Source organism: Diadema antillarum, unplaced genomic scaffold (genome assembly GCF_040938485.1).
Source record: "Diadema antillarum isolate AM-2024a unplaced genomic scaffold, OU_Dant_1.0 seq00000102_RagTag, whole genome shotgun sequence".
Lineage (NCBI taxonomy): Eukaryota > Metazoa > Echinodermata > Echinoidea > Diadematoida > Diadematidae > Diadema > Diadema antillarum.
The window spans coordinates 284,199-309,692 of NW_027271189.1; the positions used below are offsets into that span (position 1 = coordinate 284,199).

General features: G+C 39.7%; 1 protein-coding gene across 1 annotated transcript; it reads left to right on the forward strand.

Moving 5' to 3' along the window:
- Positions 1 to 525: 525 nt before the first annotated feature.
- LOC139726853 (integrator complex subunit 6-like) lies at positions 526 to 20,761 on the forward strand. Its single transcript, XM_071637846.1, has 16 exons — positions 526 to 775; positions 983 to 1,060; positions 2,801 to 2,950; positions 3,391 to 3,480; positions 4,589 to 4,781; positions 5,958 to 6,089; positions 7,507 to 7,578; positions 11,751 to 11,938; positions 12,218 to 12,370; positions 12,920 to 13,147; positions 13,541 to 13,734; positions 14,925 to 15,190; positions 16,321 to 16,469; positions 17,098 to 17,335; positions 18,087 to 18,491; positions 19,353 to 20,761. Exons 1-16 carry the CDS (start codon positions 665 to 667, stop codon positions 19,544 to 19,546), a joined length of 2,841 nt encoding a protein of 946 aa, XP_071493947.1. The 5' UTR covers positions 526 to 664; the 3' UTR covers positions 19,547 to 20,761.
- The last annotated feature ends 4,733 nt before the right edge of the window (positions 20,762 to 25,494 follow it).

The window sequence follows — 25,494 nt, forward strand, 5'->3', positions numbered from 1 at the left end:
ACCATTTGCAGGGAAGACACAATATAAAGTCAGGTACTTTCTCATGTATAGCAAGAGTTAGTAAGCAGATACTGATATAACTGAAACTAAATTGCTAAAGTTGCATGATTATTGTAATCACTGTTATATTTCTGTTTATGCCCTTAGCTAATTTATTACTTTTACGCCCGCGTTCGTCACTAATCTGTTGGAAACATAATACTCAATACCATAATGTACTCTAAACGCAAGACTAGTACTTGTATTTATGTATTTCATCAGTTCATGTACGACTCGACTGTCTTCACGCAAAATCCTATCTTGCTGCAGTACGAGTGCATGGTACACACTCGGTCAGCCAGCGAGTGTTATTTTTAGCGTATTCTGTTATGGTAATGAGATGCAAACTAACTGCCCGGTGTTGGCCAATCAGCAAATAATGGCGAAGGTGTCACGTGACTTAGATATGTGGCTGCTGCGAGAGAGCGCAGGCAAGGCAGTAAAATACGGCTGCCTGGTTGTTCCATTATTTTTGCGCGACGAAGATCGGCGCTGCTGAATTCGGGCAGCTCGTGCGAGGCTGCCGGAAAAGAGGAGAGAGGATACAAAGAGCAGTTTTGGGCCTTATAGGCCATATTTGGACGTGATTTTTCGTTTGTGTGTAAATATACCAACAAGGATCAAGATGCCGGTGCTAGTTTTTCTGATTGATACCAGTGCTTCGATGAATCAGCGCACACATTTGGGCACTTCATTACTCGACATTGCGAAGGGAGCCGTGGAGACGTTCATGAAGGTACGGATAAAAAGCAATGCATCATGGGAGGCTATAGAGCCTAACAAAATTTATTTGGCTATTCCGGTTACCTCAATACCATGTGGAATTACGTGCATTTTGAAATTTGTCACCTATTTTGTCGCCGATAATGCAATTTCATAATATCTTGTGGTTTGATTATAGGGCACTAACTTTAGAAATAAATCCTTGTCTTTGTATTTTTAGTTCCGACTCCGAGATCAGGCAAGTCGGACAGATCGATACATGTTGGTCACTTGCGACGAGACGCCAGCAACAATAAAGGTAGGCTAAACTTCGCTCTTTATTTCACACTACACGATTATCAATCCTCAGGAAGTCAAATTTCTTATTGCTGAAGTCGTATTCTACGCTAATTATGCAGTCATTCTTCTGTTCTCGCGGCCCTTACCGCACCATTTTTAATAAAACAAGGAGGAGACTCCGTCTTATCCTCGCAGTCGACCATCTTGTGCCACCACAAACCTTTATTTTTCTATGCTGTTTAGTTTGATTTGTGTGTGTGTACCGGGTGTGTACGTACGTGGTCGTGTAGTGTGTGGACGTGTGTGTGTGCGCTGCCGTCGCGCCAACATGATGCACGTAGTGCGTGCTGCAGGGTCGATCGCCAGTCGAGTCGTCAGCAGTAGCGCGCGCGACACTACGACAATCGATACGCAGCGGATCTGCGCGATACGTATGAATATTCACAACTTTGTGTTGTGTGTGGCGCACTTGCCAAGCCTGACACTTGTGGATTAATTTGAAAATTTTGATATCGTGATTTTTCTTGTTTTTCGGCCGCTTGTCGTTCTTTATGTGTGTATTGTGTGTATTTTCTTTTTCAAACTGTCAAGAAACAAAATTCACAAACATTGCTATTTTGCAGATTTTTTTCTTTGTGTGTGTGTGTGTGTGTGTGTGTGGGGGGGGGGGGGGGGGGGTATTTCCAAAGGGGGTAGGGTTGGAACAGAGAAGGTCAAGGCCAGGGAGGGAATAGAGCAGAGCCGAGGGTGGGGGGGGGGGGGGGTGGGGGGGCGGGCATCCCTCTCCCACACAAGGGAACTTCTTTTGAAATTCTATGATGCGGGGGCACAGACTTTTGGTAGAATATTTGGGAAATTGTCGATCATAAGAAAAATAGTAGGGCCTAAATGGTCAGACACAATGGTCAGAAATTACAAAGGTGGTCTAAACCTGGTTTAAACCTTATTTTTGTACCCTGATACAACATTAGACCATGGTCTAAAATAATTGAGATATTTCATGACCTACGGCGAGCAATTATGCCCGGAATGAATTTTCTCTGTCTTCTTCTTCTTTTCCTTGGAAAATACAGTCCACCACTGGGTACTATTTGGCAGGTCTGGTGTGGTGTGTGTACAGTAACTTTAAAAAATATTTCTACATTGTGCAGGGATGCCAAGTTCAAAAAAATTTTATGAGTGAGATTTTCATGACTCGGCATCTCGGCATGCGAATGTGGGCGCGAGCGAGGGTGTGGGAGGGGTTTTTCCCCCCTGTAGCCTCCCACGGTAGGGAGCTTTTTCAATTTTTAGCTCTTTAACGGTGCGATCAGGTGCATGCTTAAGTGACTATTTTTTACTTATTTTGAAAGACAAAAGGGAAATATACCTTCAATTGCAACTATCACTTTAATCTTTTGAGCTATGTTCATTATTATAGGCCAAAGTTGCAGACTTCGCCCGATGCGTGAGAAAAATGGGTGTCGTGCGTGAGATCGTGATATGGCCCCTAAATGCTTGAGTCTCCCGCAGAATGCGTGAGACTTGTAGCTCTGATCGTACCGTGTGCAGCTGAAAACAAATGCTCCCTGTTGAATGAAGTGGGATGCCCTCCTGCTTGGAGGAGGTTTGCAGAGGCAGTTGTGACTAGGAACAGAAGAGCATATGGCTCTGCGAAGTCGATATTGTGATAAAGTACCTTTCTGCCTGTTAGCTGAGGGCTGAGGCTGTGTTTCATAATCCAAAGTATTATGCACTGGTTTGTTTGTATCCTATGCAGGTTGGCTGGAAAGAAAACCTGGCAGTGTTCATGAGTGAGCTGAAGAATCTCCAGGCAACTGGACTGACAACGATGGGTCACGCCCTCAAACAGACCTTTGACCTCCTCAATGTCAACAGACTCTATTCAGGCATAGACAATTATGGACAGGTATGTTAGCAGCAGCAGAGTGATTGTCCGTTAATCTCCCCTGTGTTTCTACACTGACATGTTGTGAGTGGGAGATAGAATACAGACAATTCAAGCATCCAAACATGACAGGTTGGACTAAGGGCACAGGAGACTATCATTCCAGTGTTGTCTGTCTTCCTGTCAACATCCATTGGTTGAGACTTCATATTTTTTTTCAAGGCAATGAGACACAGATTTGGTGATCATACATATTTCTACACAGACCCAGAGCTTTTGCAGATTTAAAGTCTGTCAGTTAAATTCCTAGGACCGGTAAACATGATGCCTATTTCTTGGTAATTATGATAAAATTGTATGGTTTGTACATAAGAAATATATTCTGCTTATTTGTGGAGGACTCAGTATTGAATCTGCTTTCATCCCAGTATTATCACTATATCATTATCATACTTGTCTAGGGTCGGAATCCGTTCTATCTGGAGCCTGCAATCATCATTACTATCACTGATGGACATAAGTTGACAAGTAATGGAGGAGTTCAAAATGAGGTGAGTCTATCCTTTCTTATGTTTACTACTAATATTTTCCTGTCATTAACATTCCTCAATAAAGAATCCTCATTACCTTTAAAGGGATGGTACAGTATTTGTGGAGATGAGACTTGGGCTTTTAACTTTTTGCGAGATACCAAGAAAACACTTATGAAATAGTACAGAGCATACCATTTTAAGAGGAATTCAAAGTTTATTTGATGAAAATCAGGTTTGGGAAGACTGAAACATCCAAAAACAAAGTAAAACAAAGCGATCGTAATAAAGTGGAGGTCCCACACTTATTAGAATCGCTCTGTTTTGGATATTTCAACCATTTCAAAACCAATTTTCATCAAAAAATTATGAATTACATGCTCTTTCATATTTCATAAGAGGTGTCTCATTATTTTACCAAAAAATGTTAGAAACCTGAAATTAGGTCTCAACCAAAACTGTACAATCCCTTTAAAATGAAGGTTATAATGCTTGAGCTAAAACTAGTTTTTGTTACAAAGTAAAGCATTATAGGCAGATGTGTTTTGCCATAGTTGGGGACCTTTTTTTTTTAAAGAAATGTTGAGGTAAATTTGCACAAATCTATCAGATCATTGCACCAGAATTGATAATACATCTATAGGCATGTGTGTGTGTGAATGTTGGTACTCAATTGATTAAAAGTGATTGTTGGCTAGAGAGCCCATCTGATGTCAGTACAGTCACATGAAACAAAATACTATGCGGTGAGATAAGGAAAGGAACTTCTCTTTTTATTTGCAGAGAGACTTTACTGTACAATGTATTAAGATTTTGAAAGACATACAGTTGTAATTGCTGCTGATTCCAAATCTTGGAATTTTTCTTCCAGTTGTTAGAGCCTGTCAGCATTATTGGGCCATTGGGTATCTTTTGCATATTTACTTTCTACTTTCTATAGGAAGAAAATGAGAACTTGTGTGAGGTAGAAAACTTTGAAATTGTACTCACGAATGAAGACAACCATTTTTCGTCAAGGCAAGTTTAGGTGAATGCCATAGTAAAGAGCAATGCCATGAATAGTGGTGTGAGAGTGTTTGTGTCTGAATTTTCCCCATGACCATTTAGTATTTTATGTCTCTCCGCCCAGCTGTCACTACCAATGAGTCTGCCACTGCCGGGCAGTGAACTGACAAGAGAGCCCTTCAGGTGGGATCAGCGTCTCTTTGCTCTGGTCCTACGGTTGCCGGGCGTGGCCGGGGAGAAGGAGCGTATGGGGCCAACAAGCAGCCTGGTGAATGTGGACGATTCTCCCATCAGCAGTATGTGTGATGTCACAGGAGGTTTGTATTCCCCTTTTTTCCCATCAACTCTTTACATTTCTTTTTCTTGAGCTACAGTACAAGTGGGTATGGCAGTGAGTAAAAAATATGCTAGTGCTTGGATGTCCTTCCCACTCTTAGCCCTGTTTTAACAGAGCCTTTCAAACTAGTTACCGTGACAACGTCTTGGTAGTGTCCAGGTAATATTATTTACCCTACCTGTTAAAACAGTCCCTGCAAAATGTTGCTCGGACGTTGTCGCTGTAACTTCTGCCAAAATCTACCCTTGTCCGCTCGGATGATTGCCTCGACATTACCCTGACATTACCGCAACATTACCCCGTCAACCCCTCTATTAGAATGCAATGGCAGTAACATTCCTTTGATACACTCAACACACATGCACAACATTGCAGACAGAGAATGATTGACAAGCTGAGCGCTGATCATGTGCATGGATTGTAACCATTGATCTCTATTGGTAGTTGAGTTCAGTATCAGAGATTCTAGCCATGTTTTGTTAACTAGCACGATTGCCTACCTAGATGTGCACAATCTAGATCAATAGGCGGCGCTGGCTGGTGGGAAGGGCAGTCGCATCAGTGGACACGCCCCCTTCATAGAAACCTACCCAGAGGAGGCTTTTGGTGTGTGTCTGTTAGAATGGTACCCCTTGCTCTCTCCTGCGGTTTTATTGACTGAGGCAAGGAAGTTTGTTCTGTGGGCATTGTCCCAACGTTGCAGTTTGAAGCCCTGTTTACACAGGGCTTTAGAAACCATAAAGCACTTTGAGCATCCTTGTATCACCAGGATCAAATTAAAGTTGGAAATGCTTACAGTTGGAATAAAACATTGTGATATGTTCATAGCATTTAAAGCATAGGTTCCCCTTTTGGAACCTACTAAGGCAAATCACAGATAGCATTTTTTATGTTTTCGTAATTCCACGATATGTTAGAAGCTGTATACAGTTCTATGTCTTTTTTCTGCATTTGTACTTGACATTTTTGATATGATAGACTCCAACCACCCCATGCAAGAGTCACTAGCTAATAGTCATAATGATAGATTATGCATGTTTTATATAGGCCTACCTGTAGCAGTAAATTTGCTGCCTTCTTGTAGTTTACAGAAATAGAATGCACCAATTTCAGACTCTTACTTCTCTGCTTTTCTATTCTGTCTGTTTGGTTGTAGGTCGGTCATACACAGTCACATCAATGAAGACACTCAATCAGTGCCTTGAGTCTCTGGTCCAGAAAGTCCAGAGCGGAGTTGTCGTCCATTTCGAAAAATTTGGTCCAGACCCAGTCCTTCCTAATGGAGAGCGTAAGTAGCACCTCATTCTGTTCTTCTGTCCTCTGTGTCTACACTAACCCACATAGTAGACTCGTTTAAGAAAAATATTGAGTGTATAGTATACCAGGTAAATGTTTAATACAGTTTTAGGTAAATCTCAGTTCTGAAATGCCTTTAAGGGTGATCTGACCATTTTCGCTAAATACTCGTGTTCATCCTATGGGGGACAGTTGCTCAATGATTCAACACTATTGTCAAAGAATCCACTAAATTACTCAAAGTAGTCAGTAGTCCCCTATAGTATGATAATGGTTTGCATTTGTTCCCCTAACTTCAGTCACCTATTAACATTTGTGCCAAAGAAGTAACTGTCTTTGGAGGATTAAATCCACACTGTAGATACTGGACACAGAGAAACATTGAAGGGAATGGTAAGGGACGGTAGACCTGATAACATCATCTTCCATGTGACATTGTGCAACAAATCTGAGTGATCTCAACACAGCATACAAATGACCTCTACAAGGCTTGCAGCAGGGATGTGTATGAAATGTAATTACCTACTCTATGGGACAAGCAGATTTCTCTTTAAACAAGGTATTGAAAAGGAAAGAGCAGCAAAATCAGATTTATGCATCCTCCTTGATTTAGCCAATGTGTAGAGGCAAGAACCAGCCTGTAATTCCTGATTTCTCAGAAATGTATAAACAAAAGTAGTAAGACAGAGGAAATTGTAATAGTTTAATTTAAATTCTGATGAGATGAGAAATTTAAAGGAAGAGATTACGTCATGGAGAACAAAATGAAAGATCATATCAACATTTTGTCAGTACAAAAATCCAAAATAGAAAGGATTTATTATTATTATTATTATTATTTTTGATTGAATAAATGGAATTGCATCAGGCTACTTTAAATGGTCATGTTAATCAAGGTGGGATACTCTTGGAAATGAGTCTATTCATTGAAGTTTATGAGCTGAGTGAATGTTAACCCGTTGAGGACGGTTTGATTTTGCTACAATACGCATTTCCCATAGACACCTGCCCGAGTATACTCGGGACTCGTCCTCAACGGGTTAAGATGATAATTGTTTAGACAAAACAAACATGAATTTTTTTCAGATTAGGTAATTTAGCAGTCCACTGTGTTAACAATCCAAGGTGATCAATCGTGTGCAGTTAAGTAAGCAAGTAGGAACGAGAAACCAAAGTTTGGTAACTATGGACTCTCACTGTTAACCATTGAAACAAATCAAGGATAAATGCACAGTTTAGGCAAGCTTGGTATGAGGTTGTTTGTATGTTGTGTTCTCCCTGTAATGATACATGGCACAATGATGTAGTGTTCCTCTGCTACTTCAAGCCTGTGGAGGTGTGGGACCAAGGTTTGCCAAGCCAGAGCTTGGACACTGCAGTCTAAACCTCCCTGGTTTTCTGTCTTTCAGTGAGGTCAGTTGGACACCAGTCCCCGCTGCCACCAGAGGTGGACCGGGTGGACGGGAACACGCCACCGCTGGGTAAGATCTAGCCTAGGCAACTAGGTCAAGACTTACGAATGCTGTGACCTATGTCCCCTCCCACCAGAAATCCTCTCTTTGACTGTGTGAGATTCATATTACAAGACAGGAATTGATAACTTCTGGTCTGTACAGGTTATTTAGGAAGCAAATCTTCCGAGACCTTGCCGATTATAAAGATGAATAATACAGTCTCCTTTGTGTGCAATATTGGAGGTTCACAGACTCATGCAAGGTTGACCATGAGAGTGGCCAATGTGTAACATCTGTGTGTGTAAAGCCACAAAGTGCCTGATACAGCCTGCTTAGGGCTGTCTAAAGTAAGGTGTTTAACTGTTTTTTAGGATTTCAGTCCCCCCATTAGTCTACCCAACTCACAGTATGTTTGCTTTCATGCACACATACACATTTACACAAACATATCAATATAAGGGCCTTCAAATGTGTATCCATCCATGGACATATATGTTTGACACAGACACATATGTTTGCCTAAACACCATGAACTTTATTAAAGTTATTTTAAACTTGTTTTTTTTTTCATGTGTATATGAAGCATTTCATCGCAAAATGGGCTAAGTGCCATTTTTAAACATTTTAAAGTACTTCCATTATCAGATAGAGCAAAATAAAACCTTTCCTGGGATGCCTTACTTGCAACATTACAAGGAATTTAAATTATGATTATGAATATCCCGTTTTTTCATGTAGTCGTCTTTGTTTTTTATCAGCTTTAATTGCAAATATCTCAAGTTCACAAGAATGGAGTACCTAAGCTCATTTTGCGGTCAAACTCTTCATATGTTTGTAATCTTGTAATCCTATATTTGTGTAGAGCCTCTGAGAAAAACAGTGCTTTTGGCCACTGACAAAGCTACCCTACTGAAACAAAACCAATGAAATAAAATAGATTTAACTTTGTGTGCTGTTCATCACACTTATTTCCACCACTCATGTGGGCATGATTTATCTTGTACTTCAATCTTTATGAGATATGAAGTGGTCTATTAGATCCATTTGATGTTATATATGCTCTATGATGGATGTCAACAATGGCTTGTCTGTTCAAATTAATGAATTGCTGCATCTACTTGTTTTTAGTGCAAGTGATTGACAAATTGCCCTTCATAGATGTAATTAAAATACACTGAATAATCACTGCGTATTTACATGTACGTCGATGAAAGGTAATTTATCATTCAGTGTTAATGGTTTGTGTGTATTCTCACCTGGTTTGGGGGTTGTTGTTTGTGTGTATGTGTGTATAACCACACAATCAGTATGTGGGCACCATTACACACTCACACACATACATGTCACCCATCCTCTGAACAGTATTCAGTCTTTGAAGAAGACAGACATCGTGACGTCTGCTGAGTGCGGTGTTTCAGGAGATCTAGAGTTAGAGAGAAAAAAATAGGAAACCAAAGAAATATGTAAATCTAGTGCTGCTGATTTCATGAGATGTTGGTATGTTGGTAGAATGTAACATTGCTGTGTAAATCTACTCCACCTCTTGTTCCATCTGAATGAATCATAATCACTTGCCTCCATAGTTCATGACTCTTTGAAGAGAAACCGAAATTACATCTAACTGTGAGATTTCAGACTATACTTGGCAGTCTGTCATTTTTGTCAGAAGATGGGTTTGATGTGCATGTGTCTGGGAAAGTGTGTGGCTGTGTGTTTACATAAGACAATGCAGTGGAATAATCTCTCTCTGCATCTGATTGACTTGGACTTTGAAACAATTTTTGTTTGTATATGGTGGTCAGACAACATTACTTTTCCACAAGTTGAAAATGTAATTTTCAATGTATGGAGAATATACTGTATGTCACTCATATTGTACATGTATCATCCATTATTCTATGGAGATATGCCCTTTTGACTGTTTAAACATGTTACAATAAATGAAACCATTTGTGTAAATTTCCAAAATAAACTTATTGATAATATAGCAACTACAGCCCTTCCCAACTAAAAAATCAGTGTCACCAGGTTAATGATACTTTGATAAGGAAAAAAAAAAAAGAACAATGTTGCATATCAAAAATGGAAATTGAGTTAATATGTGTGAACAGGTAAAAGACTTGTGAGGTGATTTCATCACCTCGTGTAATATTCATATGTGCAGTTACTACTAATGATAGTATTACATGCAAACATGTGAAACTGTTGAGTTCCCTAAATGTCTTGGTTGAGGTTTGATTTCAGTGAAACCTTTACCATTCTTTTTATTTCATGTTCCTCTTTTCTTTCAAAGCAACTTGCAAAGAGCAGCAACATTATGTTGCTGAAGAAAACAACCAAAACAAAATTACAAAGAAGTGATGGCATGGTCGCCATATAGTACCACATATACACTGTATGTACACATGTACAGTGTAAGTAGAAATGGGTTTTTGCATTGTCATAGTAAGCCTTGAAAGGCAATAGTAGATTTTGATTTGATAGACAGAGTGAAAAATTTGATGTTTTTCTCAGTGAAATGTGGAACTCTAATTAATGTAAAACACCTAAATGGTGATCTGTTTCATTGTCACCAATGTAAATATGAGATTCATCAACTTATCAAGTCCTTGAAACATGTTTGTGTGGTTTAGTGCTTTATTACCTCTGCCAAGAAAGGAGGAGGTTAAGTGATCATCAGCGTTGGTTTGTCTGTTTGCAAAATAACCCAAAAAGTTGTGAAAGGATTTGAACGAAACCTGCAGGAAAACTTGATATTGACACAAGGAAGAGATGATTTTATTTTTGTAGTTATTTGGGACTTTGTATGGATTTTTTAAAGATTTATCTTTTTGCAGATAGGGTCAATGAACTAAGGAGTTCAAGGTTGGCATACTGTAAAACGAGAAATGTTCGTGTGCATTTTAATTTCGCGAATTTCGCGAGTGCCAAGATTCGCGAAATTAAAATGCGCGCGAAATTTCTTATCTACACTATATGCGTTGAACGCAAGAGGCAATTCGCGAAAATTTCTTGCCACGATAAAGGCCGTCGGCTCCAATTCGCGAAAATTTCGTGCCGCGAATATATCATGTTTTACAGTATTTGAGGTTTGAAAGCGCGTGCTCTGCTTGGGCAAGGCGCCGCGTAGCTGGAAGCTGATGATGTAAACAAAAGGCTTTTATATTGGGAAATTGGGTGATTTTCAGCATGCGTGTATAACATTGCAAGTTGGCTGCTGTATTAGTTTCTCAGTGAAAAGTCTGTCAAATATTATTTCTTCTAATTCCTGTAAGATAAGACAAAATGTACATGTAACTTGAGTGGAGAAACATTTCTTAGGTATGCTGTATTATCAGTGCCTGAGGATCTGTTTAGAATGACCATTTGCAGAAATCCATCTTTGATTGTTGTCTTTATAAGTGCAGGGGATTTGAAATGTTCTTTTTGAATTTCTTTTGTTTTCTTCGAGTGACCAGATTTGAGTGAAATAAAATGCTGTAGTATCCCGGGCGTTCAAATCTGTTAGCAATTGGAGCAATATTACACCAGGGCAATATTCATATTCATCTGGTTTGCGGGAGATGTTCAAGTGAAAGCTGCTGTGCAAAGGAATGAAAGACATTGTGAGCAGTGTTACAAGGGTTACCCCTCCTCATATTGCTGTATACACTGAGTGGCCACTTCATGGGTTGTAGAGATTACTGAGATATAGGAACATGCTGAGGCTGTCTTTTCAGTGTGAAAGGAGTCTTTCAGACTCATCACAACAAAATAAAACATTTTAAGAAGTCACCACAAGTCATTTATCTCTGAGTTAGGGGAGCTCGAATGTCAAAAACAAAAGTCCTCTACTCCACACAAACTGCAACCGATAGAAATGGGGTATTTTGCTCTGTTGTGGTGTTTGAATTATCAAGTAAAGTATTTTGTGGGATATGAAATGATGTCCTGACCTATAAAGTATTTTCATACTTTGTCATTGTATTTTTTTTTTCCTGAATGATAACTATGATGAGCCAGGAGGAGGCATGTAAGTGTGTGTCTATTTCAAGACAAATTCTGCACACGGAGTTTCTGTTGATGAATAGACTATTTATCATCATCAGATTTTTGTTGGTGGTCCACATCTGTTCTATGTAAATGAATCTAATTGCATATTTCTACCTGTCCTTCCCTCTCTCCCTTTGTGTTCTGTGCTTCACTCTGCTCCCTCACAGATGCTTCATCTAATCTCAGTGTGCCCCCGACTAGCAGACAGAACACTTCTTCACCAATCCCTCAGGACACATCGTGGCACAGCTGCCGCCGCTTGATCCATGTACGACCCAACCCCAAGAGTGGTGTGCCAATGGGCCACTGGCCCATCCCAGAAACCTTCTGGCCAGACCCTCAGGCCCCTGCTCTGGTAGGTCCTACATCATGGTCCTGGATCATGTACACCTACATGTGGTCTTACTAAAATTTTTGTGCGACTTGTAATATGTCTTGCTTACATAAACCATAAAGCTATGCATGTTTTAGATTGTACTGATTTATTGGTACACGTGTGTTGGATGCTCACTTTCAAGACAAGAATATTTACTTGTGAATTTTTAGCCTTCCCTGATGTAAATGCCTGTACATTCATCTACACTTTTAAAGCTAATATGACAATGACATCCTTTTCTTCAATCTCTGAATACAGCCCCAGCGCAACTCCCATCCAGTAGTCAAATTCACATGCCAAAACTGTGAGCCAATGATTCTCGACCAGCTTCCCTTTGATAAGTACGAGCTGGAACCCTCGCCCCTAACCCAGTACATCCTTGAGAGACGGAACCCAAACTCATGTTGGCAGGTGAGATCAATGTAGGACGTTTCTTTCACCAATATGAATCTCTATGTGTGGGACTTGTATGTAAATCAAATGGTTAATGCAACAAATTTGTGTAGACAATTTTATTTATAGTGGTTAACATTCATTTGTGTTAATGAGCAATGAATCATTTGTTGATCAAGCTTTTTGCCTGACTCTTTAATTGGATCACATTGAGCAGCATGAGCTTGAATAGTTCACTGTAATTTTAGTGTGTATATGGGGTGTAGAGCAGGACACTAGAGACAAGAAATTACCAAATAGTCATTTTCCCTTTTATGTGTGTAGACCAGATATGATAGCACCAAATTTGTTGTTTAAATCGTGCTAAAGGTGAACTTTTAAGGGGGCAGTAGAGAATTTCACAATGTCTCTGTAAATGCATGTCTCCTTTTATGGCCTGATGAAACTAGTCTTCACAAAAGTGTTCTGATTTGTTAACTGTTTGAGACAGTACTACAATGGTAAAACTTATGTGCTCAATGGCTCCACTTTTGGTCTTGACAACTGCTCATCCTTCCCTTTTGTCAGGTGTTTGTGCCAAACAGCAGCAAGAAGGGGGACCTTGGATACCCTTTTGGCTTCCTCAAGGCCAGCTCTAACCTGTCCTGTGTCAATCTGATCGTCATGCCCTACAACTACCCCACCCTCATTCCACTGCTGGATGACCTCTGCAAAGTTCACAAGCTGAAGCCCTCCCCCAAGTGGAAGCAAGCCTTTGACAACTACCTGGAGGATGTTCCAAGATACTACGCTGGGGTAGGTGTCATGTTAGACCTCAAAGGAGAATACAGCTTTACATTAGATATAACAAATCAGCAGCAAATGATACAAAGATGTGAAACAAATTTATTTCATTACTCAATCTGAACTGAATCAGACAAGTCTAATTACAGAAAAGAAAAACCCAGACATTTTCATTAAAATTTAAAATGGTGACCCAGTTTTGCGATCAATTGACGTAAGATACCATCACAGCACAGTTGAACAAAGCCGGGCTGCCAACAATGGCTATAACAGTACATTATAAAATATTTACATTTGCACAAGACTCCCAAGTTCTTTTATGCTCTTGAGACAGCAAAGCTAATAAAAGAGATTATTACCATGTGTTTCTTAATTAATGTACTGGTATGTTTGTTTCTTCCACAGCCCTTGAAGGTTGCACTGAGGCGCATGGGTGCCCCCAACCTGATCCAAGACGGCCTAGAGAACTGCCTCAGCTACAGCGTGGTGACTTACCTCAAGAAGCTGAAGCAGCAGAGTAAGATGGAGGCAGAGAAACTGGCCAGTCTCATTGCCAGCCGGCCCCGCATCCAGGAGCTTGGTATCAAGGTACAGCCCAGGTAGGTATCCTTCCTACTGCTCTCAGATATACGGGCAAATGATGCGAGAGAGAGAGGTAATAACAATAATAATAATAATGATAATAATTTACAGTGCTTATATAGCGCATAACACAAGTGATAATGTCCCTATGCGCTCAAAAAACGAAAAGAGTACACAAAAACATACAATTCCAATTACAGTGATGGTACCTAGCTTCATGTTTGCTTACACTGTAAACAAATGCGTTTTCTAGGCAGACCACCAAACCAGTAACCATCAAACAAGTCCACCATCATAGACATGTGGATTGAGAGAATGCAGCAATATTAGTCGAACACATCAGGGAGAGTTTGAGGAAGTTATGAATTTTTGACATTTCTGCTCAGTCCGATTGTCTGATTTTCCCCAAGCTTTCACTAATGTGTTCTATTAATATTGCTGCATTCACTCAATCCACATGTATATTATGAAGGTGGACTTGTCCTTGACGAAAATTGGCACACACATTGCCTATGATGTCATCTAAAATATCATGAAGTTAATTTTTCAAAAAAATCATCATTTATGCTAGATTATGCTAATTTATGCATGATGATGCATAAAATCAGACTATTTAGTATAAATCACAAAAAAAAAGCTCAAAACAGGCACATTTTGTGTGTAAATATTTGTTTTAGTGTCCTTAGCAAATGTAATAAAAAAAAATTGTGATATCAGAAAAAATTCTTAAGTATTTTATTGTTTTTTGAATTTCTTATGTATTCCCTTGTTTTTTCGACTTTATGTTTTTCATTGTTTTTTCGATGAAATTTGTCCGCGACATCGCTCCAAACAAGAAAATATGTTATTCATTGATTTTAATCAATAAAACACCAAAATAATCATGCTTTTATGAAATTTGCCAGTAAGCACAGTTTGCATTGAAATTGTACACGAATTAACGTTTTTGAGCAATTTTTGGTCTGACATGCATGTACATATTTATGTTAAGGTTTGAATGTTTTGCCAGAAAATGAACTAAGCTAAGTTTGATGGTTACTGTTTTGGGCAAGTCTGACAGCAAAATGCTAAATTGTCGTATGTATTACAATTCATGAAAGTCTCATACATGTCATATAATAGAACCTTTTTTTCCCCCCAAAGATTCTGATTTGGACCCTAAAACCTAATGCATAGTTGACAATGTGTTCGTAATCATTCTCTAAAGGTCACCGTTGAGGTCATTGGCAGCCCGCCGAGACTTCCAGCAGCTTGTACAGAGCATCACGGGGGAGACCATCACGGTGAGAGCCGACAACAGTGTGTCAGAGTTCCCGGGATACATGCTACGGGTCAGCGATCGAGATGTACGTCCACAGACATACCGCAATGCCTTCGACATACCTCGCAAGGAAGTCCTGGACCAAGTGGTTCGAATGAGAGCCAACTTCCTCCAGATCACCACCAACCGCACTATCCGCTTCATGAATGAAGGTCAGCTGGTTTTACCTTATTGTTTATGTGAAAGTCAAAAGAAATGAGAGTTCTAGAGTACATTGTAACTTACTCTTTCACCCTCATACCACACCATCTTTTCTGTCAATTAGAAGTAATAATCAGTGTATTCCTAATGTCAAAGCTAATATCAAAGCCATGCTTAAGCAAATATATGACATGTGTGCTTGTAGCTGAATATGGTTTGTCTTTTCTTGTGTGTTTTTTTGTCCCCGCCGAACGAGTTCGAGCAGGGGACTATGAAACGGGCTCCGTACGTGTGTGTGTCCGTGTGTCCGTCCATCCGTGTGTCCGTCCATCCGTGTGTCCGTCCGTGTGTGCGTCCGTGTGTGATCAAAATCTTCAATTTGCTACTTCTCTGTCATTTATGAGCCAGTTTTGATTCTGTTTGCTTTATATGATAGCACTACATGGGAGCTTTGAAACTTCTACACAGAATTTCAGTCGTGACCTTTGACCTTGACCTTTGACCTATATTGTACATTTTGCTACAAAATGCTACTCCTTCGCCATTTCTAACCCGATTTCGATTCCGTTTGCTTTATGTGATGGCACTAGGTGAGGGCTTCAAAACTTCTACACAGAATTTTGACCTTTGACTTCTTTGACCTTTGACCTTGATTTTTTGACCTATATTGTACATTTTGCTACAAAATGCTACTCCTTCGCCATTTCTAACCCGATTTCGATTCCGTTTGCTTTATGTGATGGCACTAGGCGAGGGCTTCAACACTTCTACACAGAATTTTGACCTTTGACTTCTTTGACCTTTGACCTTGATTTTTTGACCTGTATTGTACATTTTGCTACAAAATGCTACTCCTTCGCCATTTCTAACCTGATTTCGATTCCGTTTGCTTTATGTGATGGCACTAGGTGAGGGCTTCAACACTTCTACACAGAATTTTGACCTTTGACTTCTTTGACCTTTGACCTTGATTTTTTGACCTGTATTGTACATTTTGTTACAAAATGCTACTTCCGGCGGGGACATATATTACGCACCGCGTAATTTCTACTTTTCCTTGTTTCTTTGACAAAGAAAAAGAATTGGGGGAAAATAGTTTCACCCCAACAAGTGACATTTTCCTCCTTTTTTGCTGTCACAGACAAATTCCACAATATTCCCATTGCTGAGATGGGGAACTACCAGGAGTACCTGAAGAGAATGCCAAGTCCACTGCGAGAAGCTGATCCTGCCCCAGCCAGACTACACACGTTTGGAAACCCCTTCAAGTTGGCAACGGAGAAAGATAAGGTATTTCCTTGAACTGGTCTTTTTAGCTCACCTGAGCCAAAGGCTCAAGTGAGCTACATTGTATTGCGATTGTTCTTCGTCCGTTGTGCGTCGTACGTAAACTTTTTACATTTTCATCTTCTTCTTGAAAACCCCATGACCGATTTTCACCAAACTTGGCAGGTAGCATCCCTAGGGGGTTAGGATCTCAATTTGTTGAAATGGGCACCATGCCCCACCCAGGGGGGCCCAAACCCCCTCCCCCCTCCAAAAAAATAAATAGATAAATAAATTTAAAAAAAATTATTAAAAAAAATTAAGGAATCTTTAAAAATCTTCTTCTCTAGAACCAGAAGTGATAGAGCTAAGTTAATACTATGAGTTAGTACAGTAATGACTGTAGTTCCAAGTTTGTTCATGGCAGATCCAGGGATGCCCCCCTTGGGGCGGGGTCCAAATGGGGCCTAAATTGTACATTTTCATCTTCTTCTTTAACATCTCGTTATAGATTTTCACCAAACTTGGCAGATAGCATCCCTAGGCAGTTAGGATCTCAATTTTTTAAGATGGGCACCAAGTAAAAGCTTGAAGGGAATCAGGGTCCATTTCACTTGTGTATGTTTCTTATATCTCCTCTTGTTTTAATCAGAAAATGATGGTGGATGAAGCAGATATCAATGAGCACATGGCAGGTCTGCCTCAGAAGCGGCGTGCCTCAGACAGCAACCTTTCCCTGAAGAAACTCAAGGGGGCCTCACCACCAAGCAGACGGCCAAACTCCCCCGCAGCCCAGGGAGCCCTCCTCAAACAACCTCTTCACCAGCTGGTTCAGAGGAGAGCACAGAGCCCCAGCACAACAAACAGTACAGAAGGAAACAAAAATTCCAGTAAGAGATACAATACACCAGCAGCAAGGGTATTGCCTGCTGTGTCCATACTGATATTTACACTTCAGTTCATACATTACAGAGACTCCAACCCAAAGCACCTTCTGATCTGGAGATTCTCCCGCCTGAAACCCCTAGCAAACGGGAGACTCCAAGTTGATGTGTGCGAAGTGCGAAGTTCCTAGGGTTCTACATGCTCCCTGGTGCTATCTAAGGCTTATTTTTTCAATATACAATAGCAATAAGTAAGAAATCCTTTCCAACGGGAGACACAGAGCCAGGGTGGGAGAAATTTAATCTGAAGCGGGAGAACGGGAGATTTTGCAAAAATGGGTTTTCGGCTGGAGATCTCCCGTCGAAAACGGGAGAGTTGGAGTCTCTGCAAGTGTAGTAAATCAAGAAATATTTAACAGATCTTCAGACATACCAGAACATAAAAGTTCAATCAAGTGATGTGATTCATAGTAATTGATGGGTTCAGGTTCAAAATATCTATGCCAACAGTCCAGGTATTTATGATAATTTACTGAAATGCAATCAGTAGAGTATTGAAGATTGCTCTGCTCTCACTTTGAGTTGATTGGATGATTTTCAGTGGAATTCACAAAATATTCTTACGATAGCTTGGAAAAATACACCATGACACCACAGCATTTGAGGCTCACATTGAATGTTATGCTGTGTACAGTGTGCTTCATTCAGTCATAGTTGCAAAGAAAAATGATTTTGTTACCTGTTTGTCTTCATGCAGCCCCATCACCATCTGATAGACTACCTCCACCTGATGGCAAACCACCAGACCCCACCCTGCCATCAGATGACTCCTCAGATGAACTCATCATTATGGACAATATGGATGATGTTGTTGCTATGGAAACCAGTAGCCCCACATCTTCTGAAGAGGATGCGCCTGTAGCACCGTCAACAAACCATGTGGACTCCAAGCAATCAAATAATGTGAGCAAAAAGAAAAAGATGGTGACTTCAAAGAACAACAATAGCGTGCTTCCATGGGAGCAGTCTGGTGCGGGGAGGAACCATGGCCACAGTGGTGGGCTGGAGAGAATGGACTCGGTGAACTCTGACCTGGATGTGAATGCACACAATGCACAGATACGGACAAGCGTGATAAAGGAAGTCAGGAAACCTGGCAAGAGTGAGTATGGGTCCCTTCTCACTGGATCCAGGTACCAATCCTGGAACCAATCAATCCTGAAGGCTTTAGGAGTGTTGGGGTGTGTGTGCTCTGGTAAATACCAGGTGACCCTTTGAATGAAGTTGAATGTCTCCAAGTTACGACAGGCAGACGCTCTGAAGAATTTTTGTTTGGCAGTCCATGAGGTCTTCAATATATATTTCTGATATTGATTTTTTTTTCCTGATGCCAAGATTTTCATGTCATATACTCACACTTCTGCTAAGTCGATCATAGAGTAAATTGACTTGAACAGGTAGTCTCTTTTCTTGATTTGTTTTCTTGCCCCTAAATGAGGAAAATATAAAAGATGGTTTCACAATATGTGAGAATAAAACGAAACACACCAAACACTTGCTACATACTTCTTGTTGTAATCCATTTTGGCATCTTAGAAGTGTACATGATCAGGATAATGAAGATGAATTAAGCACGAGAAGAGACAGCAGCCGGGTTCCCGGTGTTTCACTATAATTTCACTTTTAGCAAACAGGGGTTCAACTCATTTATATTCAGTTTAATTTTCAGGGAGCAAACTTTGCCAAAGACCACTCATTGGTCTGTAGATGATAAGCAAATTTCCAAAATATTCAAGCCGCGGGTTGTTTGAAATGACACATCATGATTGAAGGTCATCATTACTATGTTATCCTAAGCCAATATTCGTCATCAAGGTATTGTGTTTCCCCTGGAAACCAAAATGCCTGTTAACAGAGTGTGGATTTGTTTCGCGTGTTTGATAGAGGTGCTTAGTGTGTAAGACATGGAACTTTATCTGTTTGCACAAGTGGCTTATGTCCTTGTCGTCCTCCTCATCCACAGATTTCAGGAGGCTGTTTGAGGAGCTGAGCAGGGTGCAAGGCAGCATGGACACAAAGTACCTCTTCATCGAGAGCATCATTCACGAGGCAAAACGCTTCCGCCGCAAGACCCTCATAGACATGCTGCAGACATACCGCAACTCCCTTGTCAAGTATGAAAAGAACCATGTCAACCGGTCCAACCACGTCAGATAGCATTGTCTCGCTGGATGTCTGATGCCCTTGTGCACTCACTGTGAACTGATAGAGACAGAATTGTTATTCCCTCCAAGAGAAAATCATAAAGAGAGGGAGCTCATACTTGGGAAGAACAGGAATTGGGGGGGGGGGATGGGAAATGGCAAATGCTGTAAAACCTGAAATTTCTGTGTGCGCCTTAATTTTGTGAATTTTGCGAGAGCCAAGATTCACAAAGTTAAAATGCATGCAAAAGTGCTTGTCTACACTAGATGCATTGAATGCCAGTGGCAATTTGGGAAAATTTCATGCCGCCAAAAAAGCCATCGATCGGCAAAAATTTCTTGCTTTACAGTAGTGGTATGTGTTGTGATCCAGTATTAAAGGAGAGGAAGAGTTCATTGTTTGTGGATCTGTCCTGAAGTTGATGATATGGAGACCATCATCTAGTTGTCACTTCATCGTTTGTCAGCAGCGCCCTCTGTCATTGGTTCTCCTCATATGTGGTAGGAGAGCCATCCAGCTTATTTTAGGAAGTCAATCTCCAGCTGTCGGCAAAAGAACATCTGTCAGCTAATCTTGAGGGAGGAAAAGAAATCGTGTTGGCAGTTTGAAAATACCTTGTCACATTTTTAGTCATCATTACAATTCAGCGTGATTGTTTCTCTTTCCCTTCACATTGAAGAAGGTCAGAGTTTACGACACATGATTCATCCATGATACTACAGGAATCAGTTTAAACCTTAAGAGTGGGAGACCAAAATCAATGCCAAAACAATGCAACGTCCTATTAGTAGATTCTGCTTACAAAATTGTTTCAGTGTCACTATTTGCTGATGGAATCTGTGCATCTGAGAAGTAATCTACTCTTCTCTTGTAAGGACACTTTCATGAAGAGTACTTTATACGCCATGTATTTAGCGGGACTGATTTGGTGGGAATCAGAACTTCCTGACAGTTTTGCAACGGGGAAAATTTGCACATTTTGGAGTACAGTAATGAAAGGAGAAATATGTGTGTGCACATCATCTTCATGCCGGGATCAAAGTTAATGTTTTTGCATGTTAAATTCAGGAGTATCATCCAACTCACAAAATTCTTGAAAATGGAAACGTGCAAAATACATGGCGTATACAGTGTGCATAGCTTTATCCTGCTAGCAGTCTTCATATTCCTGCAATGTGAAAATACTTTTCCTGGAGATTGTCTGCGTATACCAGGTCATGTCCTTCATCTTTTCCTGTCATTTGTTTTTAATCAGAATTCATGGAATCAATGAAGATCTTGAATAACAGCATTTTGTTTAGATCAAATCTATTCCATGAAATGGACTGTACATTGGTGGATGGAATCCTAGGTGATGCCACCTCAAGACATAGGTTTCTTTTGCAGATTTTTTGTTTGTCCTGTAACAATGGCACCAGAACCTGTGGGCAATATTGCATGTGTGAAAATTTATGATTCTGAAATATTCCATTGATTTGCCATTCCAGCAAGCATGGAGACCCCGAATCTTTCATGAATGTTTGTTCTTTGTTCTCTTCCTATCTCTTTCTTCTGCTGTCTTAACTGCTTCAAGTATTGTGCACTATACAGTGGTCTCTTGACTACTGTTTTCTCCTTGGTCTAGCCCCTGGTTTGCAGCAGACTGTGGCTTTTTCTTTTTTTTTTTCTTTTTTTTCTTTTAACAGACTGGCTTCATGTTTTAAGCTGCCGGTCCTGGCTTCTTGGCATCAAATGTAATTTCTAGAGGTACTTTATAATTTTACCTGCTTGAGTTTTCTTCCGGTCCTAACAACAGTGTGAACTCCTGATATTTATCATGTATTATTAAAGGGATGGTATAGTACTGGTGGAGATGAGGATTGGGCTCTTAACTTTTTGTGAGATACCAAGAAACCACCTATGAAATAAAACAGAGCATACCATTCTAAGAGGAATTCAAAGTTTATTTGATGAAAATCGGTTTTGAAATGGCCAAGACGTCAAAAAAACAAAGTAAAACAAAGCGATCATAATAAAAGGTGAGTCCTACCTAGATCGCTCTGTCTTGGATATCTCAGCAATTTCAAAATTAATTTTCATCAACTAAACGTTGAATTCCATTTGTAATTACATACTCCTTCATATTTCATGGCAGGTTTCTCATTATCTCATTCAAATATGTTAGAAACCTGAAGTTAAGTCTCAACCAAAACTATACTATCCCTTTAACTGTTCAATCGGACAGGTTTGCCACCAAGTGTAAAAAACTGCCTAGATTTTGGAGTGAGAGAGCCATGATGTGCAGACATTAACTGCCTGTCTTAGACCTGTCCTTGTGCTCTGTGGCCTCCAGTGACACTGAAATAGTAAAATGTTCCTTCCCAAACAAAGATGGACTTTCCTTACTTGAACCTGGCATCTGTTCAAATTGGGACCATTGACATCTAATAGCAAACTTTTGACTGAACAAATACACATAATACAAAGATCATGTTTCCTTTCTCCTTGTTCATATCTACATGTATTTTCTCAAGACCTAACAGCCCATAAGATGTGATGGTTTGAACACTGAATTAAAATCTTAAAAGCACATTCATCAAATCATTATTGTTTACAAAGCATTTCCCTACACAATTATTTTGCAATGCCCAGCACATTTTCACCTTGTCCTTAATACATTAATGTCTGTACATGTACTTTGCCATGTGTTTATAACAAGATTTGCCAAAAACATTATTTTAGAAAAACAAAAAACAGATCTGTTCAAAATTCTCAGGATGATATTTTGGTTTCTTTCTGTTTTCAGACGCCTGAAGGTATCTTGTTTGTGAACCTGTTTCTAATCATGTTTAGAGTTGTGGAGTATTCAGACCTGCTCAAATTGTTCTTGACATGTCAATTAGAGTGACAATTGTCCAACGTGCGTGTATGGGAGAGTAAATGCATAGGTGAGCAGACCATACACATATATCTGAATTGAGCAGTTGGTATGGATATCTGGGACATTACGCCATCCTCCATCGTAAACAGGTCAAAATGCTCAGCAAGAAAGTAACAAAATTTGATTCAGACACACAATCGGACCAAGATCGTTTGAGCAGCATGATTCTAGCGTACTGTGAAAGTGGATATATCGCAGTGTGGATTTTTTTCATGCATTTCACGCTACCAGAAACTAATGCCAAAAATAAAGTACACAAATATTTTAGTGTTTCATACGTGGCAATATTTAATGTTTTGATTCCACAGAATTCAAAACATGTAAAATTCATCTTACCCCGCCAAGTGCGAAAAAATTACTGTACCTGCATGAGAATTTCCGCTTTTACACTGCTCCTATACACAAACTTAGCTCGACAACCATGAAATGTGTCTTAAATGTAAACATGTTTACAAACAAGTTTTTTGAAATGTTTAAAAGGATCGTGTACCTGGTGCCACAGGATGACAAAGGGAAGCAGAAGAACTTCAGACTGAGAGAATGACATACAGTGTATTGGATGCTACTCATTCCAGCCACACAAATTACCAAGTAATGCACCGGGGGGGGGGGGGGGGGGGGGGGGGGGGGGGGGGGGGGGGGGGATAGACAATGATACTGAGTATCAACTTTGGACTGCAGGTTGGAATAAATCAATTTATATTGAAGTGACACTTTTCTGTTCGTTCATTGGTTTGTCAAGTTTGTCTATTTGCCTTATGTATGAGTGTGTATACATGCTGATGTAGGTCCATATCATTTCTCATTTTCTTGAAATCTAGAGAACTAGTGGATGAAAACTCTTAAAGGAGGCATACAGGTGATATTCAGACATTTGCATTTGAGCAACTATAAGTAGTTATAATGGGCATAGAGTTTCAACGTTTATAGTGATTTGGTTGGGAATAAGAATGTTTTCAAAATTCATAACAACTCGTAATGAACAAGGATGATGACATGGCAGCTTCACCATAAGAATGCATGAATGGGGCTCGAGGAAGCAGAAACAAAGGAGAAATGCATAAATTCTACGCAGGTTAATTGTTAAAGGACAAGTTCACCTTCATAAACATAAGGATTGAGAAAATGCAACAATATTAGTAGAACACGTCAGTGAAAGTTTAAGGAAAATTGCACAATCGATGCAAAAGTTATGAATTTTTTAAATTTTTGTGTTGGAACCGCTGGATGAGGAGACTACTACAGCTTGTGAGTCATATGCGTACAACAGTATAAAGAAAATTCAACATATTTTCACTTTTTTGGCATAATAAAAGTGCACTTGACTTGCCTCTTTCTAAAGGCAGGGGGAATAATATTACCCATAACATTTGTCAGTAACGAGTCAGGGGAATGTGTACTTTTTTCAAAAGATGGAATTTTGTGAAATTCTCTTTATATTTTCCTTATATTATTGTACGCATGTGACATCTAAGTTATTCATACACTGCAGTAGTCTTCTCATTCAGCGGGTACTGCACAAAAACTTCAAAAATTCATAACTTTTGAACGGATTGTCTGATTTTCCTCAAACTTTCAATGATGTGTTCTACTAATGTTGCTACATTCTCTCAATCCTTATGTTTATGAAGGTGAACTTGTCCTTTAAGCAAGTGGCATTGTAATAGGATTACATTCCTACATTTCTGAAATATGCGAGTCTGCTATATCATCATCCTCGTTCAGTGTCATTTGTTTTGGGTTTTTCAGAGTACATGTGTTGGTTTCTTGCTCAAGGACCAACATGAGTTCCTCTAATTTGTACATGGAGGTGTTGATTTATTTATTGCATGATTTGAAAATATGAAAATTGTCTGGACTTCCCCTTTAAAGGGGATGGCTAGTAACTGATCAGTGGGAATCAGTGGGAATGCTGGGGGATGATTGTTTCAATCCTTGTGGGATTCATTTAAAGAGTACATTATGTATCTATTGTGTGAAAGTTATTTGCTTCAGAACGGTCTCATATTCAAGTAATGTGCAGTTTAATGTTTCCAGGTTAGCATGCCTGTACAGTGACGGGGCATTAAACAGCACATTACTTGAATATGAGACCGTTCTGAAGCAAATTTTCACACAACAATAGATATATAATGTACTCTTAAATGAATCCCACAAGAATTGGAACAATCATCCCCCAGCATTCCCAGTGATTCCCACTGATCAGTTACTAGCCATCCCCTTTAAAGCTTGTTGGCTGTTTTAACATTGTTTGTTAACATTTTGAACGGGCATCCTTAAAGTGGAATTGCCAATTTAACTTATTTCCCGGCCATGTTTCCAGCTGTATACATGGACATGTATATCACAAATGCCCAGATCAGAGAGTAGTGTGGAATGAAATTTTGTGATGTGCTAGCGCCACCCAAGGGAATGAAGTGACAGAGTGGTGGTTGGGGGGGGGGGGGGGGAGAATTGTGTCCCTCTCTCGTGATAAAAAGTGTTTTCACATTTGTAAACTATAAATCATGCAATCTGATGCATACTGAATATGATAAAGGGGAACCTTGTAATAACCAACTGCTTTGGACAACTAAGATGTTCTCATTGTACAAATATCTCATTTCATCGGGGATAAAAACATGAAAGTACAGAATAAAGAAAGTGGAACATGCAAAATTATGTGTCTTTGGAATTGTAGGTGGAAATTGGGTTCATAATTCAAGGTGAGAGAAATCAAGAATTTATTTCTTTCTGTATACATCTGCATTGATAATTTGCTTCACTGATTTTCATTTCAGCACTTATTTCTGGCCATTTTAACAAGAAACCAGGGCAGTGTTGCATTAAAAAAAGAATTCAGTCACATATACGTCAGAAAATTAAACACAATGCTGGTGTCAGCCAATCAGAATAGAGTATTCAGAGACTTATCTTTGATTTTCTGAATGTTTGATTTCAACTTTTATCCAACAGGACCCAAAAGCAGAGAAAGAAAAACAATCGAAGACTAATAGGAACGTTCCTCGAAATTCTGCCAAAACTCAAGGAATTATTATGA

Coding starts and splice junctions, on each gene's coding strand:
- LOC139726853 (XM_071637846.1), top strand. CDS start 665: ATGCCGGTGCTAGTTTTTCTGATTGATACCAGTGCTTCGATGAATCAG. Junction 1,061..2,800: donor AGACGCCAGCAACAATAAAG/GTAGGCTAAACT, acceptor TATCCTATGCAG/GTTGGCTGGAAAGAAAACCT. Junction 18,492..19,352: donor AGTCAGGAAACCTGGCAAGA/GTGAGTATGGGT, acceptor CCTCATCCACAG/ATTTCAGGAGGCTGTTTGAG.